At 37.3% G+C, this 27,718-nt stretch overlaps 2 protein-coding genes across 4 annotated transcripts in view; both read left to right on the top strand.

Moving 5' to 3' along the window:
* COL24A1 (collagen type XXIV alpha 1 chain) overlaps positions 1 to 26,243 on the top strand; it is a 136,156-nt gene extending 109,913 nt beyond the window's left edge. For 2 of the 3 annotated variants that reach the window (XM_032192067.1, XM_032192066.1), the window contains 18 exons: positions 1,145 to 1,198; positions 2,211 to 2,264; positions 2,375 to 2,428; positions 5,315 to 5,368; positions 6,994 to 7,101; positions 9,000 to 9,107; positions 10,260 to 10,367; positions 10,454 to 10,507; positions 10,819 to 10,881; positions 12,105 to 12,158; positions 13,622 to 13,657; positions 19,010 to 19,045; positions 19,138 to 19,164; positions 19,934 to 19,999; positions 20,760 to 20,928; positions 22,262 to 22,371; positions 23,510 to 23,725; positions 24,545 to 26,243. In XM_032192067.1, coding sequence (XP_032047958.1) covers positions 1,145 to 1,198; positions 2,211 to 2,264; positions 2,375 to 2,428; positions 5,315 to 5,368; positions 6,994 to 7,101; positions 9,000 to 9,107; positions 10,260 to 10,367; positions 10,454 to 10,507; positions 10,819 to 10,881; positions 12,105 to 12,158; positions 13,622 to 13,657; positions 19,010 to 19,045; positions 19,138 to 19,164; positions 19,934 to 19,999; positions 20,760 to 20,928; positions 22,262 to 22,371; positions 23,510 to 23,725; positions 24,545 to 24,691 — 1,518 coding nt within the window. In that variant the 3' untranslated portion in view covers positions 24,692 to 26,243. Of the gene's footprint in view, positions 1 to 1,144; positions 1,199 to 2,210; positions 2,265 to 2,374; positions 2,429 to 5,314; positions 5,369 to 6,993; positions 7,102 to 8,999; positions 9,108 to 10,259; positions 10,368 to 10,453; positions 10,508 to 10,818; positions 10,882 to 12,104; positions 12,159 to 13,621; positions 13,658 to 19,009; positions 19,046 to 19,137; positions 19,165 to 19,933; positions 20,000 to 20,759; positions 20,929 to 22,261; positions 22,372 to 23,509; positions 23,726 to 24,544 lie in introns of those variants that run through there. The other variant, XM_032192068.1, reaches the window with a different exon arrangement.
* A 756-nt stretch (positions 26,244 to 26,999) lies between these two features.
* ZNHIT6 (zinc finger HIT-type containing 6) overlaps positions 27,000 to 27,718 on the top strand; it is a 33,535-nt gene continuing 32,816 nt past the window's right edge. The window contains exon 1 of the mRNA XM_032192710.1: positions 27,000 to 27,101. Within this exon, the coding sequence (XP_032048601.1) occupies positions 27,034 to 27,101 (68 nt within the window). The 5' untranslated portion in view covers positions 27,000 to 27,033. The remainder of the gene's footprint in view (positions 27,102 to 27,718) is intronic.

Here is a 27,718-nt window from a genome sequence, read left to right as displayed (position 1 = left end):
GAATTTTTATCCTCTATGTTTATACTGAATTATACCTAATTGCTTTACTAACCAGAAATATATTTTTACTTACTTCATTATCACTCCAAAGCTAATTTAGATGATTAAGCTTAATTTTGTAACCTTTCTGCTTACTAAATTTCTATACATTATTTTTTTGAGCATGTCCAAAAAAACAAATGCAACCTCAAAATCTTATTAAAAGCATTTAATATTCAGGCTTTGTGCTAGAAAGTAGTGCTTGTACAGCCTACTCCTCTTCAGATTGACCTTAATATTTGTACCTCACCTCCCCAAAAAGCAGGGCCTATAAGACACAGATGTAACTGAAGACAGTCTGGACTAGGTTCTTAACTTAATTAGGGAAGGGCATGAGAGAGAAGACTTCAGCCAGTTCTGTTGTAGGTGAGCGGACTGCTGTGCTGACCGTTCAAACATTGCAAGCAGGGCCTTTGCAGATTCCCTTTAGGAAACATGCCATGAACGTGCTGAATCCTTGGAGAGTATAAAAGCAGTTGCGTAATAGTATCTATTGGTGGATATGCAGTAGATGCAGCTAACCTATTCATTTCTGAACTGTAAAGATGCACTGCAGTTAGTGATGCCAGGCCAATTTTTCACACTTCAGACATAGGAAGAAAAACACAGTTCTTATTTCATCCAACGAGTGGCTGGACGTCTTTTTGAAAGTCTTGGCTGCTGTTACAGCCAAGTGATTCCTTATCCCGCCATTTTTCTTATGAAAGCCGTAAGACAGTTTTCCTCACATGCCTTGAAAATAAAGTCTGGTCATTCACAGAGAGTCTTAATTCTGATACCATATATATATATGGGTGTAAACCTGGAGAACTTCTACTGAGGCCAGTATACCTATTTCATTTTTCCCCATAGAAGATTCATCTTTTATCTTCTGGTCTTCAGTTGCAAAATATGTTAAAAAGCGTGTCCTGCCTGGTTGTAATGCATTTTGTTTAGAAAAAAATGATGTTTATTCCTTTAGACAAGCTAACTTTAATATTAGTAATCCTCAATTCACTCTTGTTGGTCTGTCTGTTTTGAGAGAAATCCCAGCTTTCTTTTTTCACTGCACTGCAGCAGCATTTCAGTCCAGCTGTTACATTGTGCTCTGTGTTTTTCTCTCCAGGGGCCTAGTGGAGAGCGTGGAGATAGAGGAGAATCTGGTGATGAGGGCTACAAGGTAATACCTCTTGGTTTTTAATTCTTTGTATTTAAACATGGTGTGCTGTGTGTACACGTAATGCTGCAAAGTGATTCTGTGATTCTGTGAAAAGTTTCATTGCTAATATGCTGAGATGCACTTGCTGGTGTGTCACTGCACTGATGAGTTCTTAGTATAGATTGGAGCATCTATCATGTGAAGAGAGTCTAGGAGAGCAGGGACTCTTTAGACTGGAGGAAAGAGGGCTCAGGCAGGGGATCTTAATGCGTATAAATGCCTGATGGGAAGGAATGAGGATGAAGGAACCAGACACATCTCAGTAGTATGTAGTGACAAGCAAAGGGCACGCTTTGAGAGACATTAAATATTCCATTTGAACACAAGAAAACACTGTTTTGTTTTGTTTTGTTGTTTTTTTTTAACTGTGAGGGTACCTGAGTACTGGAACAGGCAGCCCAGAGAGAGGTTTTGGAGTGCCTATCTTAAGTGGCCCTGCTTAAGCTTAGTTGCTCTAAATGATCTCAAAAGGTCCCTTCCAACCTAAATGATTCTGTAAGACAAAATCAATTAACATTTTTATTTGAAATGTAAGTGCTATTGCTTTGTAAAATACAATTTTAATAATCATTCATTAATTGTATGCAGTCTTTCAGCAAATATAAATGGCTGGTAACTCATTCTGTTTATTGAAAAACAGAAGAGACACCCCTTGACAGGGAATATCCTGTTTAAGTTACAGATAGACGTACTAATAAATCAATGAACCAAATATAGTCTGTGCACAGAAAAGTGCAGGACTGTTTAAAATATATATTTCCCTCTTGCACTGAGGTTGGAGTAGAGAGTTTAAAGAAGAAAAGCCCTAAGGTCTGGTGTCAGGAGAGCTGAGTGTACTTTATCCAGATGAAGTCAGTGAAGCTGAGGCCACTCAGCACTTCCCAAGATTGGCTTTCGAAGGAGATCTGTAGCTCACAGAGCATGACATCCTGAGTTATTTGTATTGCAATATATTATATTTTCTGCTTCCCAGGGTCACATAGGCCTTCCAGGGCTTAGAGGACCAACTGGACAGCAGGGGCCTCCAGTAAGTGTTGCAAACCGTGAGGTTTCTCTGCTGATTGCTGAAATTGCATTTTATTCTGCCTTCCTATGATGTGTTGTTAGTTATTTATTTAATATATGTTCTTTCCAAAGGGAGAGCCAGGTGGATTTGGGAAGCAAGGACCAAAAGGAGAAAGAGGCTCAGAAGTAAGTAGAAAAAAGTAAAGAAACAGTGCACTTAATTGGAGATTGTACGTTTTTACTGTTTGCTGACTATCCTTAGAAAAGAAGAAAGTTATAGGGTTTTGATACATAAGACTTGTTTCAAGAGTAAAACATGATTTCTAATGGATATTCTTAAAGATGTAGTATTTGCCTACATGTTCCAGCTTTACAAGAAGATTAGGGCTCTCCATCACTTGTTCTCAAGTTGCACATCCTGTGAAGTCTTCAGCAACTTGAACCAGCACGTTTGAGTTGAACTCTGTTTAAATTCTTATCATTGTCTGCCACTACAATTTGAATGATGCTGTAGACAGATTTGCTACAATATGTTTTAAGAAATCTCTGTGCTTGCTGGACATCTCTATACTAAAGATATTTAGGTTTCAAATCATCTCAAATCTAGATGCAAGCTGTTCTGTAGATTTATGCTGAATTCTTGCTAATTACTTAACTGAAGGTTCTTTTTGTACTGTTTTACATCCCCGAGCAATACATTTGAGTCACATAGTCTGAAGTGGGAACAGAGCAGTGCCCAGTGCTCACTGAAGCTCCAACAGTTTTTATGGTTGCTTCTACAGCTGGCAGTAGCCACCTGCATGTGGATCACAGTGTTCTCTGTTGCAGGCACAGTTTAGCTCATCTAAGATGCGTGTATATTGTCTTGGCGTTGGTATGACAGTATCTATTAGTGGTGTTTTGCATTTCCCTGGAAATAGTTGGTTTTCATACTCAAATTCTCTTTTGAAACTATTGGGCTAGTTTTTCCACACATTAAGCTTGTAGGAACAGAGCAGCATGGAAATCATTTTGATTTTTTTGTTTCTTTGGTTTTGTTTGTTTGGTTTTGGTTTGGTTTTTGTTTTACTGTTTTATAAGGTTGAAATTCAGTGTTTGGCTTTCATTTTCATAACTGAAGGGACAATAAATATATAGAACGGAAAATTGATTAATGATCTTAGTACGTATGTGTAATATGATAGATAAGTGGTTTTACTTTGGGGTAATAGAAAGCATTGAGAGGCTTTTTTGGAAAAATTTGAGTGATATTCAGTTATACCCTTAAACAGAGTTCCTTGTGACAAACTAGCTCTGAAAAACACACAGGATTTTACTGCTCTGGTTTGTAAATGAAGCCTCCTGGTACTGCACTGCACTGAATTTTCACTCAGACTTGGAAGACTTTTTTTTTTTTTTTTTTTTGCTACAGAACAGTAGACTAAAAAGACAGAACAAGTCAAGAAAAAGAAAAAAGACTAAATATTTTCCTTTAGAAATAATAGTTCATCTTGGTGGTATATTGAAAGTTGCCAAAAATATTTTATATTCTACCATAGGGTGACTTTTTTATTTACCTTTGAGATTCCAAAAGATTTAGGCTAGAAGATTTCTTACAACTTGAATTGCCTTTGCAACTTCAATGAGGAATTTTCTTCAAAATGTTCCACAGATGATTGTTAAAATTACAAAATTTTCTAGGTGAATACAAGAATCTACAGTAGGTTAGGAATGGGGAGAAACAAAAAGGAAATATGATGTGTAAACATTGTCAGCGTGTACTATAACCATGTGCTCAGATATATTGCATTTAACAAACTATCACAGCAAAGGATAAAATCACTCATTCCTCTGCCTTTCCCTTGGGGAAAGTTTTCTTGATCTTGCAAATGGCCCTCAGATTAAAACTGCCATTGGCAAATATGGAACCAATATCCAGCCTGGAGCAAACCAAAAGAGTTTAAAGATTTATACAAAAAATAGTGGAAACATCCACAGAGTCTTAACTCCATTGGCATGCCTGGTGCTGCTATAACAAGCCTCACGAAGCTGATCCCATAAATTGCAATGCTGAATCATCTGGGTTTAGTTTACGTGTTCAGAAATTTTAATGAAAACAATATAGAGTTCTTTGGATACACAGGTTCCTGTTCTGATTGGTGGACTTTATGTATGCCTTTATTAACAAAAAGACATTAAATTAAAGAATAGAACACAATTTTGCTGATTTTATCATATTCATATTGTAAAGAAAAAACAAAAAACAAAACAAAACTTAAAATGACTTATTTTTTTCACTTTATTGCATGTTATGTAATATGGCAGTGTAATTATCATAGTTTTTGCTTTAATAGCACTCTTAAAAATGATTAATCCAGAAAATCTTGGAAGCTCTTTTCTATTTGATCAGTGCTTACAACTGTTATTTTTGTTTCTGCTGTCTGAGGGGTTATATCTGAGAGTTAAGATAAAATTAATGCCCGTGTTGTAATTTATGAATACTTCCTAATTTTTTCTGGTATGTTTGATATCTATATTCTATGAGGAATATCCCGTAAACAGAATTCGCAGATCCTTCCGACCTATTTCGAGCTTTTCTGCATTGGCACTTGGCTTCTGTGTAGCTAAACTACTTACAAGAATGCTATCTTCTGTCAGTATCACTCGGTTTTCTGAGACTACAGATTCCTAGATCAGTCAAGACAAACAACAACAACAAAAAAAAAAAGTGGTTTTATGTAAATTTTATCTTTCTTTTTATCAAAAACGTAGAATAGTGTTCCCATTTGTGACACTGTTTTCTAGTACTTTCCTCCAGATACACTCAGTGCATCTACATTGCCAACTTTAAATGATTTCCATTTTTGAAAGGTATTGAAAGTGCTGTAAAAGCATACTTCCTTACAGTGGTGTAGTTTTCCACAAAATGTATTAACTTGTTGAAAAACTTTCTGCTGTCTCCTGAAGTGGAAATGATCTGGTCCAAAGCCAGGCAATGTGAACATTTGTTCTAGAGGGGAAAATGATTCTCAGCTCTTCTTAGAGGATTGGGTTTATAACACTTGTCAGTTCACCAGTGTTTGTAACTTTTAGGGACCCACAGGGAAGAAAGGAGCAACAGGTCAGGCGGGCAAACTTGGAATTCCTGTAAGTAAGAAAAGTTTAGTTTTATAATCTTCATGTTATAAATGAAACATATACATTAATTAATAAAACCAAAATCGGGTCATGCCAGAGTCACAGCAGAAAGTCTTCTGCTCACTCTAAAGAACCACCTCATTGTCCAGGAAGTGTAAAGGAGCCCCTGTGAAAGTAGAGGGATTTTTGAAACTCTATGACAGCATCCTGATTTACACTCAGTTACTCAGCACATTGAAGTGAAGTGCAGCTATTATAACAAGGTGCTTCCTACTTGTATAGTTACTTAAGTGATTTGTTTATGTGGCTCATAGTCAAGTTATCGCATTACACTGCACAGAGCTGTACTACTGTTCACTCCTGGCTCCCATCAGTTCCTTGAACAGCTGCAGCATAGAGAAGGCTGTATCCGTATGTCCATGATGCGTACAGCTGACAGATCTCTTGAGGTTATCTTCCTTCTCACTTGCCATGCGCTGAAATGTTTAATGCTCTTTCTGGAGAAGCTAACTGGGGAGAAAATAACTCGCATCCCTTTCTCCCTGAGGGAAGAGAAAGAGCAGGAAGTAGTAGGTGTTCTGTAAACATAACCAAGAACAAAATGCATCCAAGGCTATTTTGGTCCCCTAATAAATAATACCACACAAGCACGTATTGTAAATATATTTTACTCCCTCGCATCAAACCATTGTCAGTAACCAGAGAAATGCAGCTGCTTCGCAGAGCTTGTACCTTCTGGGCAGAGTGGAAGAATAGCCTTTTGAAGGCAAGCAAATTGTGTCTTTTGTAAATATTTGGCTCTTCCATCTGGAGGACTGCAGAGAGAGAATCGTTCTGCAAATGAAGGCAAAGAGAAAGGCAAGAAAAATGGAGAAGTGAGGAGGAAAAGACAGTAAAGAGGAAATCTCAAAGCACATCCCAAGAATGTGATTCTTCAGCAATCAGAAGTTAGAAATGAGATTAAGATGGCATGCTTCTCATAATCTGTAAGACAGTTCTTAAATACACTTCTTACAGTGAGCTGTGTTCTAGCTAGATTTTTTTAAATTTCTGAGAGATAAATTCATACAGAGATAATTGCAGAACTCCAAGCCCCCTAAGATCAAATGTGTCAGTCTAAAAGAAAATTATTAAGAAAAAATTACTGTTGATTTGGTGAATGTGACATAAGGCTTTTCAGTGCAAGTATAACAACAGTTAACACAAACTTGTCTAATTAGAAGTTTGTGTGTATTTTTAATGCGTACAAATTTGAACAGAATATGTTTGCAAGCATAAAAAATATGCTATCTAGTAAAATGAAGGCATATAGTCAATTTTTTAGAGTTGCTTAGATGACTTCATCAGGTTTCCTTGCTTCAGTTTAAGAATCAACACACTCAGCCATCTTCCAGGCCTTGCACAAAGAGCAGTCAGCCTCATGGTTTCAGCTGAATTTGCTTAGATCCCACAATACAACACATCTAAGGTTAAGCCAATAGCTATTTAAATCAAACATGCTAACTCAGAGCCATCTGTGTCACTGGATCTGTTTTTATTTAAGTTTTAAGAAATACTGTGACTATGATGTAGTTCTGTAATGGGGAAGCTAAAGAGAGCCAACCATCCTATATTTCGTTTGAATTTGTTTCAAGGGAAAACCAGGACCAGCAGGGCAGAAAGGAGCAGTGGGCTACCCTGGACCAGAAGGCATTCCTGGGAATCCTGGCAAGCCTGGGCTGCCAGGGAAACCTGGCCCTAAGGTAAATTGCTTTCCACATTGCCCCTCTTCTTGTCATTCTGCTTTACACATTTTCTGAGGCCAGAGTGTTTAAATAGAAGGAACAATTCCCAGTACTGTTGCCATCTTGAAAATTCGACCAATTCTTTGTTTTCTTTCTTACAAATATAAATTTGCCTATCTGACAGAAGATTAAACAAGAGGCCCATAGGGGGCAGGTGTACCCTCTTTGAGCCTCTCAGGTTTCAGATAATGGCCTGCTGAATCTCTTTCAAGTACTTGATTTTCGGGGAGTTAGATTTAGGAGAAACACCCTGAAGAATTCTTATATTTTGGCCTTTTCATTCAGAATGTCATCTTTCATATTTCAAGTTACTCCATTACTTCATATTAACTAGATGTAGTGGCATTATAACCTGGCATTGTAAAAGAGAGACTTTTAACTGATATTTCTGATTATGAATAAAAGAACACAACTTTTGCTATATAAGTTTATCATTCGATCAGTCTATAAGCCACAGTACCATATTCAGAAGTTCTGGAAATAACATTTAACATAAAAATCATGTTTCACATAACACTTCTATTTCTATGAATACTTAGTAGAATATCATATGAAATATAAGATAACTATCTATGTTCTTTCTACTAAACAACATCACAGCGATGTTCGTTTGGGTGGTGGCAAATTTCCATTTTGAGTTTTTTAACATGACAATTGGCTTAACTCCATGCATTCAATAACATATTTTTTCATTCAAAATTCTTGCTATTGTTTATAGTTTATCATACATTTTCATAACAACTGTTCTGATCTTCCTTGATGTGGTAAGCTTATTTTATATGTATATCTTCAGAGCGTACATAGTCATACTAATATTATTAGTGTGCCTAGTATTTATAAACAGACGTCGAATTTTGCATGCTTCTGCAGGAAGGGAGTCTCGTTTTGTTTCTTAATGCAGAGTCCCTTCATGAAAAATGAATAGTGTGAATCTCAACAGCATTTTCAGCTCATCCGCAGTAAATGAATTTAGCATCTTGTTTCTATCAGAAGGGGCTTCTTATTTTGAGCTCAGAATCCTCAGAGTTCTAGCTAAACAGATATCACACCATGCTCTTCCAAGAAACATTTCAAGGAGTTGTCTTCTATAAGTAACAGATATTAGTGCTCTGTTCTGCAGATTTCAAAATACCATTAGCAAAGAATGACATGTTTCAGCTGTAAAGACTATTAATTTGAATATGCAAATTTGCAGGTGTGGGTAAAGTTTTAAGTCTCATTAACTGTTCTGTATAATTCCCTGTGGAAGGTGAAAGCAGTCACTGGTATGTCCATAAAACTAACACGTTCTGTGGACAGAAAAATGCTCAGGATTTGTAGGTCCCTGGTACCCAACCTGGTGATCCATCTGGGCCACTACTCCTATTTAGGAGTGTGCTAACAGGGGAGATGCCATGAGTCAACTCCAACAGACAATTGATTCTCTTGAAGGTGCTCAGAAGGTTCTCATCACAGATGACAGCAGGATATGTTTAGGTTACAACACAGCAAGGTTTGAGATGAACACTGATAATGAACGTTTGCAGTGGGCTTAAGCATGTTTAGCATTTACTTTGCTTGGCAATCAGTGACTTGTTAAGTTGCAATAATTTGACTCCTCAGAATCTTCAGTCTAACCCACAGTTAAAACACAGAGCTATGTTGCTAAGTATCATGGGTTCTGATGAATTAACAGAAATACAGAAGAAATACTGCCCATAATTCTTTTCATATGTTTTGATGTACTCCAATGTGTCAGGTATACAGAAAAATATTAAGCAGCTTTACCTGACTGTATGTTACATGCCTGTTTTTGCATACAATGAAAATATATGTTTGGCCTTCTGCTTGTAATCAATTACTTTTCATTCACTAAGGGTAATAAGGGAAACCCAGGCTTAGCAGGTCTGGCAGGTTATCCTGGAGCTCGAGGTCCCAAGGGATTGCCAGGCATGCCAGGGCTTGTGGGAGCACCTGGACTAAAGGTAAGCATATAGGTCCTTGTTGTTTAAGTATTACTGATATTGCCCAGTCTTCATACTGCATGCAGTGATTGTGGAACCACCATGCTACTGTTAATTGTACAAGTAGTTGATATAAAAATTTATGTGAAAGGTGAAACTGCAGATTTTGCTGCCCTCCTCAGCTTCTACTGATAATATTAACTACTCATTTCAATGATAAAAGAAGCAAAGAATGGAAACATTACTGATAATTTACACCATTTGGAGTTGGATTTTTCGTTTCAAATGATCATATGCACTGCTCTGTGTGGTTTTATCGGTAAGCAGTTTTTAAAACCTCAAGTTAAGTGAAAACTGGAGAGGGAAATACTGTCTATCTTTGTTCTCTTTTCATGAAGATATTTTAGTATAAACTCTGTTCACTATTTGTAGTGTTTATTACCAGTGCTCCTAGTCTAGTTTATACGCCTTTGTCTAGACAATGAACCGTAGGAAGGTAGCTCCTGCTCAGAAAGGAATGAAATCTGAAAAAGGCAGGGAATAGGTGAGGTGAAGGAAAAGGGATACTAGATGGTGCAAAATAAATGTTAAGAGCAAATGTACTGAGTCAGACCAAAAGTCTGTCTTTGTTAGAGCTAAAAGGAAACACCAAAGAAACAGCATAAGTGCAAAACAGTCATGGAAGGTGACTAGTCCCTAATTACTTGCAGATTGGTAATCTCCTGAGCTAGATATGGTTTTTGTGTGTTTGATGGTCCTGAGAGGATTTCCCTAGCATGAACTCGCCTAGTTTCCATGTGAAATCACATGAACTTTTAATCTAACAACAAGGAGTTCTGCAGCTATACTGTGCCATGCTCAGGGGATTGCTTTTCTAATTTGATTCTAACCTGTCTATTGTGTATTTCATTTTGTGTACTTTAGCACTTTAATGGCGAGTACCATACTGGAAATGGCCTGAAATGTATGTTTTTATTTTTGTTATCAAATCAAGGAACAGTCAGGTCACATTTTCATTTTAATGAAAGAAATAATTATGGAAATGAAATGAATAGAGTATGTTTATTTCTTAAAACAGAGAGAAAGCATGTTCCACGCTTCTGACCAGAAACTAATATTTATAACTTCTACAATTATAACAAAATAAAGGATGTATTATCTTCCTTTTCATAGGGTGAGAAAGGGCTTCTGGGTCATCCAGGAAAACGAGGTAAAAGAGGCCATCCAGGATCACAAGGTGACCAAGGACCAGCAGGAGATGCTGGTCTGAAAGGACAGATTGTACGTAATTACAGCATTTGATGCAAAACAACTACTCCCAAGAGTTACCAATGTGAAATAAGTGAGGATGCCTGCCTCTATTGCAGGGAGAAGACGGAGATCAAGGTTTGATGGGTTTTCAAGGATTCCCAGGTCCAAAAGTATGTGTTCGTTCTTTTCTGTTAGATCTTAAGATGAAGATTTACAGAGTGAAAATATTTACAGAGTGAAAATGTTAGGAAAGCGTAGATTTAATCAGCTTTAACAATAATTTGTTTAGAATATATCTGCACTTGGGACATTTTAGGCAGAGCTATATACTCCACTTTCAAGGATGAACGGTCTGGGTCAGTGAGCTTGGTATTTTCACTGTTACTGCTCTTAGAAATTATCTTACTTCCCTTGTTTACAAGAGATTAATACATGTTGATAACTAATGTTCATGGTTGACTAAACTTCTTTGTATTTTCAGGGCCCTGCAGGGGATGTTGGATTAGTTGGAATTCTGGGCCCAAAAGGTCCAACAGGGCAAATTGTAAGTGTTTCACTCCATGGAAGTGCTTGTGAGGATAGCTTGCGGGTGGCACACATTTTTAATTTAGGGAATCTTCTTTTTCCTACTGGACAGGCTGGAGCCCTCTAGCTGAGCCTTTTTCTCTCAGACTGTGCCTACACTAGGAGCCCTTTGCCTATTCTTCTGCACTGGTCTGGTTACGATACACAAGCAGAACTGGCCTCTCAGTCTTAAAGGAAAAAAATAAAAATAAAAAAACACCCTCAGATGACAATTATACTCTTAGCAATAATTTCATATACAAGTCTCTTGATTGCTGTCATTTCATTGTCTGAGGGGGTTTAATGCTCTTTTTCTTCTTACTGGCAATAATGCTGGCTGTATAACTCTGTCCAGCAGTGAAACAAAAAAGGGTCAAACTTTACCTACAGTAAGAGAGGGTAGCACTCAAAAGCATTGTGAATTAATAGGTAGCCTTTTAAATATATATATTTCCTTGTTATCTATGGGGTTACTAGTCTGCATTAGCTCATTCTTCATGACGTCTTCTTCATGACATTCTACTTTCTTACTCTTCAAAAACGTGGAATAATTTTGTAATATTTGGGAGTGTGCATCCAGTTTACAGCATCAAGTTAAAGCAGGAAAGGGGGAAAGTTTGCAGTATGGGAAAACTTACTGCAAAATGCTCTGCTCTCACTGCTGCCATTGACATTGCAGAACTTACTCAGTTCAGTTAACCAGATGCAGAGCAAAGGCTTTAGTGGCCTGTTTTAATAGCTGTTTTCTTTTTCTAAACATTCCTATGCAAGATAAACACTGGAAATGAACAGTTTGCTCTGATTGAAACAGAATAGTAAAGTAACCTTTTAGCAGTATTTACTGGCAGCCTTACAAGAGCACTTCTGGGCAGTAATATAGTTCAAGATAATACTGATTGTAGCTCAATGAATATTTGGGTTTAATACTCAGAGTACTTAAGTTTCCACTATTTTTAGTGTATCACCTCTCACATAAAAGAATGTGTGTGGGCTTTCCAAACATAACTATTACTAATTATTAAAATAACTACCTTGTTGATTATGTAGTGATGTATTTTCAGTATTCAGAAAGAGAATATTTCCATGGTATTTGGGATATTTGCCAGTGCTGAGTGCTGAGCAACTTGAAACCAGGACATGTCATAAGGATTTTCTTCATTTTGAAAACATGGTGGACTAATAAATCACTTTGCTTTTTTACAGGGATATATTGGTCCTGTTGGTCAAGAAGGCATTACTGGCCCAACTGGCAGGCCTGTAAGTTTCCCTTCTCTTTTGGATAGTTTGGTTATTTCACCTACCTTTATTTTTAATAATCTGTTTTACAACTAGACGTATTTTGCCATTTGTCAACTGGTAGGACTGTCTTTGTAATATTACCATGCTGCCAAGCTAATATATGTGATTTCAGCATCTGATACAAACAAGATGATGAAAAAAAATCATAATGGCATTCTGCTGAAGTACAGTATACAAAGGACACCTCTACAGAAGCAGCGGACAAATCAAGGTGTAAACCAGCACCTTAATTGTCACCTCAGTATTCATATTCAGCCTTACATCTGCAATGTTTCTAGAAAAAAAATGTCTTGGCCTTTCTGATGACCCGTAGAGCTCCCTAGGTTCTCTGCTGTGGGACAGCTCTGCCCTCATCGCTTTCTCCATCCCTTGTCACATTCCCTATGCCAGAGACAGAGCAGCATTCTGCAGGAGCACCTGCTGGCTCTCTCTGCTATGTCCAGAGTGCCTGTCCACCCATGTAAGACACATAGAAGCTTTTATTATACCCCTCAAGTTCCTCTGCCTGATCAACAAAACTTGGAAAGAGAATGTTGAAAAATTTGTAATAATAATCTTCAAAATAACAGGAATGCATAATAAAAATAATAAATACGAATATTTAAAAGTGAAAAAGAAAGGAGAAGGAAAGTGTTCTTACTATAACTAGACTATTATTTCCACCTGTTGGGAAAAATACAGCATTTTAAGTCTTGCTGCATTCTTTTCTTTGCTACTCGGGAGGAAAACTTTACAGTTATGTATACCAGTATGAAGGCTTTTAATCGACTTCATATTGAATGTAATAGTTTGCCATTATCATTCAGAAAGCATTAAAAGTTGGAGATTATTTATATGTGATATGAAATGCTGCCATCAAGATACAACATTCTTCCAGGTAATTGTAAGATTGTTACTGACTTCAGAAACACAACATAAGTGCAAAACTAGCAAAAAATACCATGGAGATGGAAAACCAGAGTATACTGTGAGAGGAGAACTAATAGGCTAATAAAGCAGATATATAACTGATAGCTGTCTTCAGTGACAGAGTGCCATGTTTGGCTCTCAACTCTTCAATAGTGAAACACTTATCTCCTATTACAGTGGATCAAATTGAAGAGAGTACAGCTGATTGACAGTGAGAACGCTGACAGTTAAAATTACTAAGGAAAAAAACATATCTACAACCAGAAGAAAACAATCAGCTTTCCAAATCTAGGAATTACAAGTTGTTTTCAGTATTTTTTTCATTATTATTTTTCTAATAATGTAGAAAAATTAAAGCCCTAGGGCTGTAAATATTTCCACAGATGAGATTGGACTTTTCATGGGAGCAGTATCCCACGTAGTATCCCATTTAGTATCCCATCACATTAATTTGCTTATTTCAATCCTAGAAGCCGAGAAAGCATGCTGGCTTAACAACTTCTTTCTTACAGGGACCAAGAGGTGAAAAGGGCACAAGGGGTGAAATGGTAAGTTGAAACAACTTTTGTGCTTTTGTCCTCTTGGCTGTGTAAAAAGTATTCATGTGTTACACTTAATGTATTTCTGCATGCTCAGAATGCCAGACAGCCCTTTTGTGCTCCTGCAGAGTGCTGTCCAAGAAGGGTTGGACCATGAGTCCAAATTTGGACTTCTTTTTTGTACAAGCCGGTTCATACAGGCATGCCTGATAAGTGTATGCTGTCAGGCAATAGGGCCCTGATTGTGGAGCAGTCACATACTCCAGATCTGTTACAGTTCAGTTCTAAAATCAAAATCCTCTGTCACATTTATTGTCAATTCTCTGGTATCTCACGGCACAATGTGTGTACAATGCCACGTTCATGACGTCTACACATCATCTCCTGTAGAGGAGAACAGGAAAAACCTGGAGTTGAAGGTTGGTGTCTATGCAACATATGCTGACTGCAGTAGCAGTAGGCAGCACAGATAGGTAATGAAGTTTCGCTCTGTTTTCAGTAAGAGTAGTACATTCGTTTTTGTATATTACTAAATGTTTGATTTTACTTAAAAATTGGTAGAGCTAGTAAGGCCTCCAATTACTGATGACTGTGCCAATTTATTGTATTTATAGCAAATGTGAATACAATGTTAGCTGGTATTTATGGCATTACTTTATATGACAGATTTATAATTGCTTCCTTTTATGGTAACTGGCCAACGTGATCTGGTTCCTGTTGCTCTTACCCTGCCTTTTATCCCGCCTCACTTTAAGTCATTCGGTTCCTCATCTTACTGTATTTTGGTTTAAGCATCCACCTGTGTACAATTCCAACCTAACTGCCTTATAAAAGCTTTGAAAAATAAATCATAAAAATCAAAATTAAAGAATTAAGGATTAGAATGAAGCTTGGTGTATGTGTCTTAAGGACCTTTCCTCATTGATTTTAAGGATCTTGAGGTGATTCTTATCTCAGAGTAAGAGGAAAACTAGGCTTGTAATTCATACTACTATTAAACATTTCAACTGTGTTTTTCTCATCTTTTGTTCATAAGAATTTCTATGACAGCATAGAACTAAATGCTGACATTAAAAAAAGAAAAAAAGAAAAAGAAAATCCTAAATCATTAATTCATCTCCTAAGACTGCTTTCAGAAGAAGGTTTAATTTTAAACTATACGTAGTAGCATTAGTTTACAATAGAGTTTACAATTACTTTACAATAGTTTACAATCTTCTAGCCAAGAAAAGGATGTATTCCCAAATATTTTCACAAACAAATATGAGAAAATGCTTTTCATGCAACTGTGTAATCTCCAATCTGAGATTAGATTTCCATTGTAAAAATTATATTATTCTTCCTAGACTTGCAAAGATTTTTACATTTCTGTAAGAGTCCAAGTTTTAGTTACAGGTTTTAGTCTGTCAGGGACATAGCGTTCATTACTAGAAAGGAATGTTCTCTTATCCCCTGAAAAACATGGAATGTAAAATTATGCCTCCTTGTTTAGGTTAATGGTGAACCAAAGTTCAGCTTCTGTAGGCTGTTTCTGGAGAAAAATTGATAGATCGAGATTTTTTTGGAAAAAAAAATAAAATTCCAAATATTCATATCACTTTGAAACATTTAGAAAATCATGGAATGCTTTTTAGAATATTGTTTCAGAATTCTGACATTTCTGAAAGTATTTTCATTTACCTAGGATTTTTTATTTTCTTCCATGTCATTAATAGTACGTAATGGATGATGATATAGAATCATAGGAAAATCCAGGTTATTATGGATCTTGACGTATTCCATGTCCAACCTCCTGTTTAAAGTATAATTAGCTTTGAGATAAAACCACATTGCTTACCATCTTCAAAACCTCCAGGAACGGAGATTATATAGTCTTTCTTGGCAAGTGTTCCAGTGCTTGACTATCCTAAAAGTAAAATAATAATAATAATAATACTATATAAGCACAATATGATAAAGCACAATCTGTAATTTTCTATTATGAACTTTTATCTTAGGTTTACAGTAACTAAGAGCCGCTGCTACGCTGGATGGTATATCAGAGTATTGTATTGCAGGATGCTACTATGACTTACCCATTCTGAGACACAGTGAAATAACATCAAAGTGACAGAAGTGATCAGGGAAAGCTTAATTACTTGGGATGACATTTTTTTTCCTTTTTAAAATAATCGTTGATTTAAAATCATTATTTTACTTTGTTTCTTGGAAAATTTCAAAAGTTACGGAAAATATGGGAGTCCCTGGGATTGCTCATGTTTTCAAAGTTAAGCATGTGTACCATTGCATATAAAATCAGGGCCTTGTGGTTTTAGAAAAAGATTAGAATTTTGGCCTTTGAACTTCTGTACTAGCAATCAAATTGGGTGATTAAGGAATTAAAGAGCACACTAAAACTAACATTTCTATTGTCTGATTTTGTTATTATGAACTAGAATTATACTCAGTATACTGGAGTTATAATGGAACCTTTTCACTTAAATTCTAGTATGATCAAAGGGTAAATTAAGTGGATTTGTAAAGGTAATCCTGCACATTCCAATGAAACATTCTGCAATTAGCTTAATCCATGAAAAGTGTAATTTAACCTTATTCTGTTGCTCTATAACAAACAAAGAGAACATTTATAACATCTCTACAGGATTTTCAACACACTCGTGCTGTTTTGTTACATTTTAAAGGCTTGTAAAAGTAATTGATATAGACCTTTGAAGTTTTAATGCATTTAAGAAATCTAATATCTCCCCCAAAGAAGTTTACTACAGTTACCAAATAGCATTCACTATTTACCTTTTTTTCCACATGGATTTTATTGGCAAGGTGACAGTAAATCAAGACAAATCACATTTATCTTTTGCAAAATACTTTAAATTCATCGGTACAGTGCACTTTCTGATTTTTGAAGTATTCAGTTCTGTCTCAAGAACCACTATAATTTTTAGCTGTTCTAGTCCCAAAACGTTCGAAGTCTTAAAATTGTGGCATATGCCAAGAATATAGAATGTTAGATGAAGTATTCAGTCATCTGAAAAATCCACTGGAATTTCTAAATCTCAACACTCAGAGAACAAAGGCATCTATTCATCAGAGCAGTGGTTACTTAGGGACAAACTGCAGAAGACTTTGTGCCTTGCTTGACTCGATGTTTGCATAATCAAGTCCTGAACTAAGATAAATATGTCCACATGCTGCCAGATTCATCTGTCAAGTTTCTTTTTCACACTTTCTCTTTCATTTTATATTAAACATACTTCCCCAGGTATGATCATAGAGTTCAGGACTTGAACTTAGGATTTTAAAGAAAACTTCAAGCTGGACAATAATCAAAATCAGAGTAAAAAGGGAAATCTAGGTACTTGCCACAGAATCTACAAAGTTTTCTGTATTACTGCATATTCTAAAATGACTTATCCTCCGATTTCCATTTTTCAATACTAATCTAATCTAATACTAATTAATGCCTTAATTAAATATCAGTACAAATTTACCAACAAAATGACTTGGAGTCTCTTTTGTATGAAACACAACTGATGCATCCTGACCATATTTATTTTGAAAGTTGAATTTTAGTCTACTAGTGCTTATGCCATCAATGTCATCTTCACTGTCAGAAAGCCGTATCTCTAAACTCCCAGAAATAGCTTCAGTTTCAGTTCTCCCACAGAACTTGCACAAAACATGCATCTCGGCCTCAAAATCATTTGTGGTCCCTTATCATAGCCTTGTTGGTCTGGTGCTAGGAGTTACATGATGGCCTCTTCTTTTCACAGCCTTCACTCTCCAGCACCTGAGCCCCTCTGGCATGGCCAGGGCAGGTCATGTGCAGGCACACTCAACCTTGTGCAGTTGATGCACAAGTCATCATAATCCCCTGTCAGATTTATTCCCAGGTGGCTACCATATACTGTACTTCATGAGTATGTATAGCAATAGTAAAAAATGCAGCTGGTATTGTCTTAATATTGACAGATTTGGAGCCTCAGTGACTTAAATAAATTGCTCCTATATGCTTTGAAGTCTTCTTTATTTAAATATACATAAATCAATGTAAAATTGAATCTGGTTTTATCCATCTGGTCATTTCCAGGTGAACCAGCTGCCTCAGCTGGTGGCAGGTTGAAGCACAGTCCAAGTTCAGCCGTTGTATCTTGCAGTGACAATCACACAGATCTTGCTGTGAAATCTCACAGCAGGAATACTTCTTATTCCTATATTAAGTGATTTACAACTTGATACCTCTTTGACTAGATTAGCTTCACAATATTCGCCAGCATTAATTACCATGTCAAATAAGATTATTTCTCTTTTTACAGAGACTTAGCACTAGCATAACCATATTGGTATAAGAGTGTTTTTGCTCGAACAGCTCATTGTGCTTGAATAATAGGTACAATAAGTACAAACTAAAGAGTGTTTTGCTAATATAAACTCAGTTATGTTAAATGGTTTTACTAATACATAATGCAGATCTAGTCTGTGCCTTTCATTCCTTCTCTTTTTTTTTTTTGCATTAAGCCACTGCCACTTATTCTTTCCGTTGTCATTGTTCTTGCTATTGTTTATGTTACAGCAGCTCCTAGAGGATTTAAGCATATAGAGACTGAAGAAGAGAATCTTACAGAGACAAAAGTATTACTGAATATTTACAGATATTCATAATCATTCTATCTCAGCGTGAATAGTTGCTCAGAGAAAGGCTAAATCAGACAGACTTTACATTTCATCAAACTCTGAGGCAAAACTAAAACGCAGGTATAAGACTATGTGCGTTATAGGCACTATAAACTAGGGAGAAGCAGCTGTTCCTTCTCTTCTCCTCCCTACTGTATCTTCCTGCATGCTAAAATATTGTTTCTTAAGGTCAGGAGCATGGGTGTAACTTCATTAATATGAAGGAAGCCTGCAGTAACTATTAAAAATTAAAAATGAACCTAACATGTTCTGGCTGAAAAGTGGCACTGCTAATAAATGGAGCTAATAAATGCCTAGTAGATATCTGTGCAGTCAAACGGATCAGTTTTTTTATGATCATTCATCCACTGTAGTACTTGTATCGGCAACATGTGCATAATGCTGCCACATTGTATGTTAATAGCTTGTATAACTTCTATACCACAGGTGATTAAATAAATAAGTTTTGGTAAACAGACAACCCAGAAATGCTCACAGGAATAATTTCACATTAACAGAGCGTACTACTTTAAGAATAATAACTAATAATCTCGGTTTTACCGAGACCCGTATCACAAACATTTTCACTTCACTTTATGTACTGTGGCATTTTGTCATTAAAAACATACATAAATATAAAAGCTGAAATGTTCATCTATAACCACTGCATTTTATTTCCATTTCTTCCAGGGACCTCAGGGACCTCAGGGCCAGCCAGGGCCACCTGTAAGTGTAATAAAAATGCCTGTATTATTGTACTGTGAATTCATCAAATAAACATGTGAAGGACCTAATCTATGATTTCTCCCATTTTCCAGGGACCACCTGGACCACCAGGACCAAGAGTAAGTACTGTAACTACCCTAACTACAATATAATCCTCTGATGAAGGTGAAAATACAGGATCATCTTCAGTTGCTTATTCTGTCACTGTAAGTGAAATGCAAATACATTTTTCTACAGTTTCCATTGCTACAGTAATACGGTTTTGGACCTGCCATGTTACACTGTTGGCTCTGCTCTACCACACTGTTGAGTCCTTAACAGGCTGTGTTCATAGGCATGCTCATACTTTTAATACGGGTTAACTCTGTCGTACTCTAAAAGGGTTTTCTGCTGTTCTGTATTTGAACACACAAAGACAGCAACAGAAAAGTTTGTGTTATTTCTGGCCCTGCTGTTCTTCCTATATATGTATATGTGTGTGTGTGTATATATATGTGTGTGTGTGTATATGGATATATATATATATACACAAATGCAATTAGTCTGTTAAGGGATTGTACCACTTAAGACAAACTCAGTATTTGAAGTGTTTTAAATCTGTGATGCTATATGTAACCTGAGAACCAGAACCAACTGCAAGACCTAGTTGTTTGTATGGGTTTCTTAGTCCTTTAAAAATAAATAAACCTGGTGTCTGCTATGTACATCACACAAACTGTGGAGAATGAAGATACTATTTTAAAAGCAACTTTTCACAATGAATTATTTTCTGAAGATGACAAAATAATGACCATGCTTCTACAAGAATACTGAAAAATTTACTTACCTGTAGTTTAGAATATTTCTATTTGTTTTTTATTTTCTGAAATATCTTTTTTTATTTTTCAGAAACTTGTGGATATCAATGCTGCTGTTCAAGCTTTGATTGAGTCAAATGCTGCACTGCAGACGGAGGTAATGAATCTCACTGTATTTACATTGTCATCTACATATACAATTATAAAGAGACTATTTGAGGAAATATCAGGGCTTCTTTAGAAAAACAATTTAAAACATGGGTTACAAGCAATTACTGTAGAATGTAATTAAACATGTTGAGATACCTAAGATACAATTTAAACAGAATTAAGGAAAAACAGCATTTCTATCTTTTTATCACAATTAGCAGTGATGGAAATTTATAAAATATCACACATAGTGGACTGTAACTGTTTAGCTACAGATTATAGTGACATTTAGGCCCTGTTCCAAAAAATACTGGCACACGTACTTAATGTTATGCAAGTATGTGGTCTCATTGGAAAAAAAAAAAAAAAAAAAAAAAAAATCCTTTCATGTGTGAAGTCAAATATATTTGCATTTATTTTCTAGGGTAAGTCTAAGAGTAGATTTCACTACTCAAAATCTAAAACTGATGCATATACTTGTATTTTTTTTTCTTTTTCTCCCATACCCATATTTCTGTCAACGTGTTATGTTGTTGTATTTGCATGATCTTCAACTGCCTGTAACTTCACTGCTCTGATAATTTTAATAAAATGCACTAATATATTTATTGGAATATATTATTCTTACCCTGTTTTGTATGGCTGTTGGCATATGTTATAAATATTTTGCTTCTGTCTGGCTCTTCAATGGCCACTTGATGTTTACTGCATATACTGCTGTTGTGATACTTCTCTGTGGTAACACATTTGCTAATGGCCCCTGGCAGAGATACCAGAATACTGAAGTAACTTTACTAGATCACAGTACAGAGATATACAAAACGCTGCACTACCTTAGCAATTTACTGCACAGCATCAAGAACCCCCTTGGCACACGAGATAACCCAGCACGCATCTGCAGGGATTTGCTTAGCTGTGAACGTAAAGTGTCAGATGGTAAGTGTCCACTTTCATCAAAGCTTGAACACAGCTAGGCTTTGAAATGCATTGCTGCCAAATGATATGTTCTATATCCAGATTTGGATGAGTAGATTTTTTGTTAGATTCTGTTACAGTTTGTCAGTTATCTTTATTTTATCTTTATTTATGTTACAATTTCTGGATTTTAAAGATTGAAGTATGTAGCTACCTGGTATTATATAGATATTAGATAGAGATTATATATAAAAGCAAACAAAAGTGTCCAGAAATTTTTGAAAATTAATCTCATTTTGTGATCAAAAGTTTTCTGAATAGTTAGAGCCAACTTGGAATGAGTTTTATGTGGATCAGATTCTAGATTACTAATGAGAAAATTGTATACAATAGACTATGACTGTCAGATACACTGGTAGCTGTTGATATCTTAGAAGATGTTGAATCAATAATTCAAATCAAAAATAATTATTTAATGTGTAATGTCAATTCTGTGACATAATTCTCATTCTGAGTGGTTAATAAAATAAATACAACACCCCTATTATCAAGCGTGAGCATGAACTAAAGAGGAAATGAGAAATGAAATAAGAGATCACAGTGAAATCTCTGTTCCTTAACATAGGTAAGGACAGATCAGCTCTTCAAGATGAGCCTAATGCTTTTTAGAAGTTCATAGTTCTAATAAGATTTCCTGTAGGGCCACAGAGGTCACTGACATAGTCCTTCACTTCACAGGATAATACACCCATAAACCGGATGGCCCAGGCTAACCTATTTTCTAACCATAAATTCAGGGAAGCTAAATCCTACTCTAATTTATGTGTCCTCTTTCTTTTTGTGAAACAAACTCCATGGGTTCACAACAATAAATTCACCTTATTACTGTCACTAGCACATGTCATACAAAGTGCCTGGTGGCAGAAGGAGAGTGGAAAAATGCAAGATCTTCGAGTTGCTGTGAGAGGAAGAGAATTTAAATTTCTGAATATATTCTGGGTATAAAGCCAAGGCCAAGGAAATAGTTAAGTTTTCATACGTAAAGAGCAGACTGCAAATGCCATTTATTCTTACTACTTCGCTGTAGATAGAGAGGATGTTTTTGAAACCGTAACTGTATTCAGAAGTTATTGCATATGTAATGAGAGCTGATTGGCTATGATAATTTTGCTCAGCATTCATTATTAATAGAATTATGGTAGTGGAAAGATTTTCATGTTCCCTTTCTATTTCCCACTGAAGCTATGGTAATAATAAATATAATGCTTGCCAAAAAATATGAATATTTTAGCAAATTGTTTAGTAACAATTATAATTTGGGTTAATTTTCTATCTGGGATTATATTACTAATAGGAAAATACTGGATTGACCCAAATATTGGCTGTCCTTCTGATGCCATTGAAGTTTTCTGCAACTTCACTGCAGGTGGTCAGACGTGTTTAACACCACCATCTGTGACAAAGGTATGCATTGTTTCCTGGAGGTTCTGTTTGTGCTGAAACTTCAAGCAAATGATTGCTTGTTGACTCAATGTGTGAGAAGATGTTAGATTTCAGGGGAGTGTGGGGTGTGGGGGGCTGAAGGACGTGTTATGTGCGTCTTTGTGAAGGACGTGTTATATGTTCTGGTAAGGAAGTTGCAGAATGTCTGGAGGCGATGTATGTTACTGTAACTGTCACTTTCTTCATTTACTCATCTTCCATGCTAAAGGAATTATTTCATTTTGCTTTACATCTTTCTAAAAACGGCATAAAAATAAGCCTGAAATGCTTCTAAGCTATGTTAGTAACTCATCACTTAGGGTGGCTAAGTGTGTAATGCTGACATCATTGCAATGGAAAGGAAAAAAAAATATCCTGTTCAACACCTAGCTACTGTTAAATGCCTTGTTAGGTGAAGACTGGTTTCCTTTATGTCGTTAGTCCATGCTGCCCATTGCATGTGGTCCTTAAACCACTGGGAGTAGACATTTTACATTTATGGAGTTTTGCGTATCTACTTCAGCCATCAAAGAGCATCAGAAATAACATAAAGCTCCATATGCATTCCTACATTTGGAAGATTCCTGAATATGACCTGGTCTTGGAGAAATTCTTGTTGAGGAATGCATAACTGTATTTTCTGTCTAAAATCAAAGTATGCTTATAATTTTCAGGCTATTAACAGGATGTAGGTATTGGCAGCCAGAACCTGTGGTCTAAGAAGACTAATTAGCAGAAAGGTGCAACTGCAGTTCAAGCACTGCTGCTGCTATTATCTTTCTTTGAATCACAAAATCCTTTGTCTCAGTTTTCTTATTTAAAAATAGTGTTTTCTGCCTAGCTATGTTTCAACAGTATTGTAAGCATTAGCAAATGTTTCTTTTTAAGCTTTGAAAATGTCCAGGGAAAGTTTCATTATGAAGTAAGCACTTTAACAGGACCTAATAGTTCTCCTGAAAAATACAAGTGATGCTCTTCGGCACTGATCCCCGTGTATAAACATGTGTACGTGCTCCTATGTGTAAATATTGCACTAGTATACGCATGTCACTTTGCGTTGTGGTGGCCATTTGGCATGGCCCAGCTGTAAGTCTAACTGTGTGTTTCTTTTGGAACTTAGCTGGAATTTGGCGTTGGAAAAGTGCAGATGAACTTTCTTCATTTACTGAGCTCAGAAGCAACCCACAGCATCACAGTTCACTGTCTCAACACACCAATGTGGGAATTAAATGAGGCAGGTGGCCATAAAACATCAGTTAGCTTCAAAGGTTGGAATGGACAAGTATTTAAAGCAAATACGCTGCTTGAACCGAAGGTGCTGATGGATGAATGCATGGTAAATACATTTTAGCATTTGCATCATTAAAACCATAATGGAGTCACTGTTTAGGCAAGATTAACTTTCAGCAAATAATCTTTGAGAACAATTTTTTCCTGCTGTTGTGACAATCTTAGATATATATGCCCTGAAGTTTATTTCTTACATTGTTCTGCATATGTAGGCATACACCAACCTTCTGATATTCAATACAACATCTACTCAAGTACAAAAGCAATTCCAGTAATATGGACCTGGTACTTGTTGTTCTCATTAAATAAAAAATATTTGAAGACCCTACTAAGACTCTGAAGAGAGATGGGAATAGAAGTAAGGAGGTCCTCAAGGGGATTTTAGGAATGGTTACTCTCAGAATGAAAATTCAGACTTCAATGATAGTTCGCTTGAGGTTATATAGCACAAAATCTCAGTTTTGAAGAAACTGGTAATTATTTTTGGACAGCTAATTATCATTAAAGTAATTGACTATGAGTAAATTATTTTTTTCGAGGTGATTTAGCAAGAGATCTAAGAAGCTGTATGAGCCCAGGGCTTCTTGCAAAGTGGCAGGCTCTCTCCCCTGAGCACTGTTGCCTTGCATCTGCATCCGCCCCAGCTGTATTCTGGAGTGGGCTGAGAAGTCACAGTTTTGCCATGAGTGCCTGTGATGTTCTGTGGGAGAAATAGCTTTTGTTACATTATAGAGTTTCTTTATGAACTGCTGGGAGAATAAATGTTTCTGTACATTTCTCCTCTCACTCCTTAAGCACAGCTTTCATTTGTGTTTCGAACCTCATCTTTGATGTGAATTTAATATTCTGCTTCTGTGTGTTGCAGATTCAAGATGGCAGCTGGCATAAGACACAGTTCTTTTTTCACACTCAGGACACGAATCAGCTTCCAGTTGTTCAAGTTAACACACTTCCTCATCTCAAACCAGGGCAGCAGCACTTCATAGAAAGTGGTTCAGTGTGCTTCCTTTAAAGGTTCTGTCCTGGTTCTTTTTGCATCAGCACAGAATTGCTGCACAGATTGAGTGCAAGAGTAATGACCTGTTATAGGCAAAATTGCTATGAAACTGAAGATTCATTTTGAACAGTGTTGGTTAAAGAATTTCAAGAAGGAAAGACTTCCCCCTAAGGAGAAATGGCATTTCAAAATAAAGAAAAGAAAGAAGACTGCAAGAATTTTCCTAAAGTATTCAAATCTCTTTTTAATACTGGTTGGTGCTTTCTTGCATAATTTCCTGAAATTGAATATCTGAGCATGGAATTTTTCAGGACCTCTAGTGTTCTTGGCAATTTGTTTAACAGCACTACAAAAAAACACCCTAAGGAAAGCTGGAGACATACAATACTAAGGAGCAATACTGGCTAATGCTCCTAAATGTGCAATAGCTTATATATGAAAAGTGAATTATGCCACAGTACAATACATTGTCTTTTCTTAAACATTAAGTTTTATTATAGTCCTTTGTGGACATATTCATCTTAACAGATGGCACACTACCTCTATGTGTTTCCTGTCCGCATTGCCTTGGTGCTCTTCATAACACAAGGTGCTGGTGGCCTTAGCAGAGATTGAATCCTTTTTTATCTTTCAGACTGTATGTGCTGGTTACATCAGGATATGTTTCTGTTGTCAAGGTACTTATTTTAAATCGTTGGTCACATACTTCACTACAATTAAAACATTATTTATGTGGATTTCTTGTTTTAAATATTTTTATGTACTGTTGCAGAAATGGTATATAAGACAGCACGTTGTATATGATGCATATAGTCCGAACAGTTAGCTTTGTAAAAGTTGTTTTTAGAAGAGCTACCTGCAGTAGTTTTGAGTTTTAGATTCTGAATGCCAAAGGCATCTTAAGATGATGATATATTGTGTATATATTTTGTAACTAGTTAAGCAAATTACTACAGCATGTCTTCTGAAAGACTACTGTTAAATTATAATCAATGTTTCATCAATTTAGAAATTTCATTTTTTTGCAATATTTTTAGATCATTTGTTTCCTTAAATTAAGCCTAAAATTTTCAACCATCTTTATTAAAAACAAACAAAAAACAATTTTACCATTAGGAAAAGCACTCTTTGATAACTCTCTTATAGTGACATATCTATTATCAATCCAAAGTCTACTGAGGAAGATGGCAGATAAGTGGAAAATGATACCAAACCATACTGCACAGCAGGGAAGTGTTCAAACAACTGGTTTAATTGTCTTGATCCACAGGAAAGCATACTTAAACTATAATAAAATAAGCTTCCAAACTGTCTGTTTGTCTTTTACTATTTTGTTTTAATACTATATAGTTCATTCTCAGCAATGATGGAAATCCTCTAGAAAGGTACTTTTTAGGTGCTAGTGCTTTGTTTTCCAAGGGGAAATGCCATGGAATATTGCACAAATACTTACTTTTTACAAGGTAAAGTACATGTACATCTGATGTTTTTGATTAAAGCGTTTTTTTGTTCCCTGTGAGAAAATCTGATCAAAGACTCTGTAAGATCATTGAATGACAATAAAGGTTATAGAAAATTCCTTCCTGTCGTTTTTGCATTTTCAAGATTGCTAGTTCTGCCAGCATCACTTGATGTTTGCTCTTAGTTTGTCTTTGGAGTTGATGTGATAAATATATATATATTTTGTAAGAATGTTAGAAAATGTTCTGCTTCATGTGTATTTTTTTAATCTTATTGCCTTACTTTCAGAAATTATTTATAGCCTGTATTTGTTTTTTCTTAGTTTCTATCAGAAATCATCTATTTTAAAAGCTAATACCTTAAAGCATTATTAGTCTGCTCAGATGAAAATATCTTTATTTATGTGATTAAGTCAAAAATGTAAATTCCTTGCCCACAGCACAAAGTCCTTGTGCACCAGGCCACTACCAGACAGTACTGTAGTGTGGTGCTTGAAGTGGGAGGCTGCCAGAAACAGTTGGCAGAAAGTATCCTTTTTGACAGTGTGCTTTATACATAGCGCAGCATGAGTTTTGGAAAGCCGCTTGCCTACAGCCACCTGAGCTCTTCCGAGCATTCCCAGGAGCTCTGGCACAGCTCTGTCCCACAGGGTTGTGACGGTTCCTTCCCTCAGCTGTTAATTTCTGATGGTTTGAGGCAATCATCTGCTTTGTTACCCTGAAGTTTAGAGCAAGCCCTGAGCTAGGCTACGGCTGTGTGTCAGACCCCTGCTGAGGCAGGGACGTTTCCACCTGGTAGGGCCGCGGAGGCCGCCAGGCGGCGCCGCCGGCCGAGGGAAAGGCCTCGGCCGGGCTCTCCCCATCGGGCCCCGCGTGCGGAGGCGGCGCCGCGCAGCCATGGCGGGGCAGGGCGGCCCCGGGAGCGCCGGGCGGGCGGCCGGGGGGCGGAAGATGTCCCTGCAGAGGTAGGGCCGCGGGGATGGGGCGGCCTCGCTGCGCCCTCGGCTCCGCTCACGGCCGCGGCCCGGCCCGGCCTGGCCCGGCCCGGGCGGCGCCTCCGGGGGGCTCCGGGGCTGGCGGGGGGAGGCTGCGGCCCGCGGCGGCCTCTCCCCACCGCGAGGCCGCTGCTCGGGGCCGGGCCTGCCCAGCGGGGTCCGAGCCCTTCGGCGCCGCCCTGCCCCGGGCATCCTCGCTCCTGCCGCTGTGCCCGGCGAGGGAGGAGCGGCGGTGCCGGCCTCGCTGCCCGACGGGGTGCGGGGCGGCTGGGCTTGCGGGCAGGGGCTGCGGGGGAGGCACCGCGTGGGCTCTGCCCGCTCGCGTTGGATGCTGCGGAGGGTATTTAAGGTGTGGCAAAGGGATGGGAAGCTCAGGGTAAAGGCTGCTTCAGGCTCTGTTTCGCAGCTCGTGCAGGAATCCTCATGCTCGCCCTCTCCTCGTAAAAAGAGGGGAGATGTCATTCTTGTACCGACCTAGTCAAAAAGCAGGAGGCCGTGGGTGTGGAGGAGAGCACAGCGAGGCTGTGTTCAGTAGCAGGGTTTGTAGGGCTTGCCCGTTGTGCCTGTGGTGGGTGCCCTCAATGCGG

The sequence above is a fragment of the Aythya fuligula genome, chromosome 8 (assembly GCF_009819795.1).
Source record: "Aythya fuligula isolate bAytFul2 chromosome 8, bAytFul2.pri, whole genome shotgun sequence".
NCBI lineage: Eukaryota > Metazoa > Chordata > Aves > Anseriformes > Anatidae > Aythya > Aythya fuligula.
Note: the sequence above shows the minus strand (reverse complement) of the source record. Positions and strands in the feature narration are given on the sequence as shown.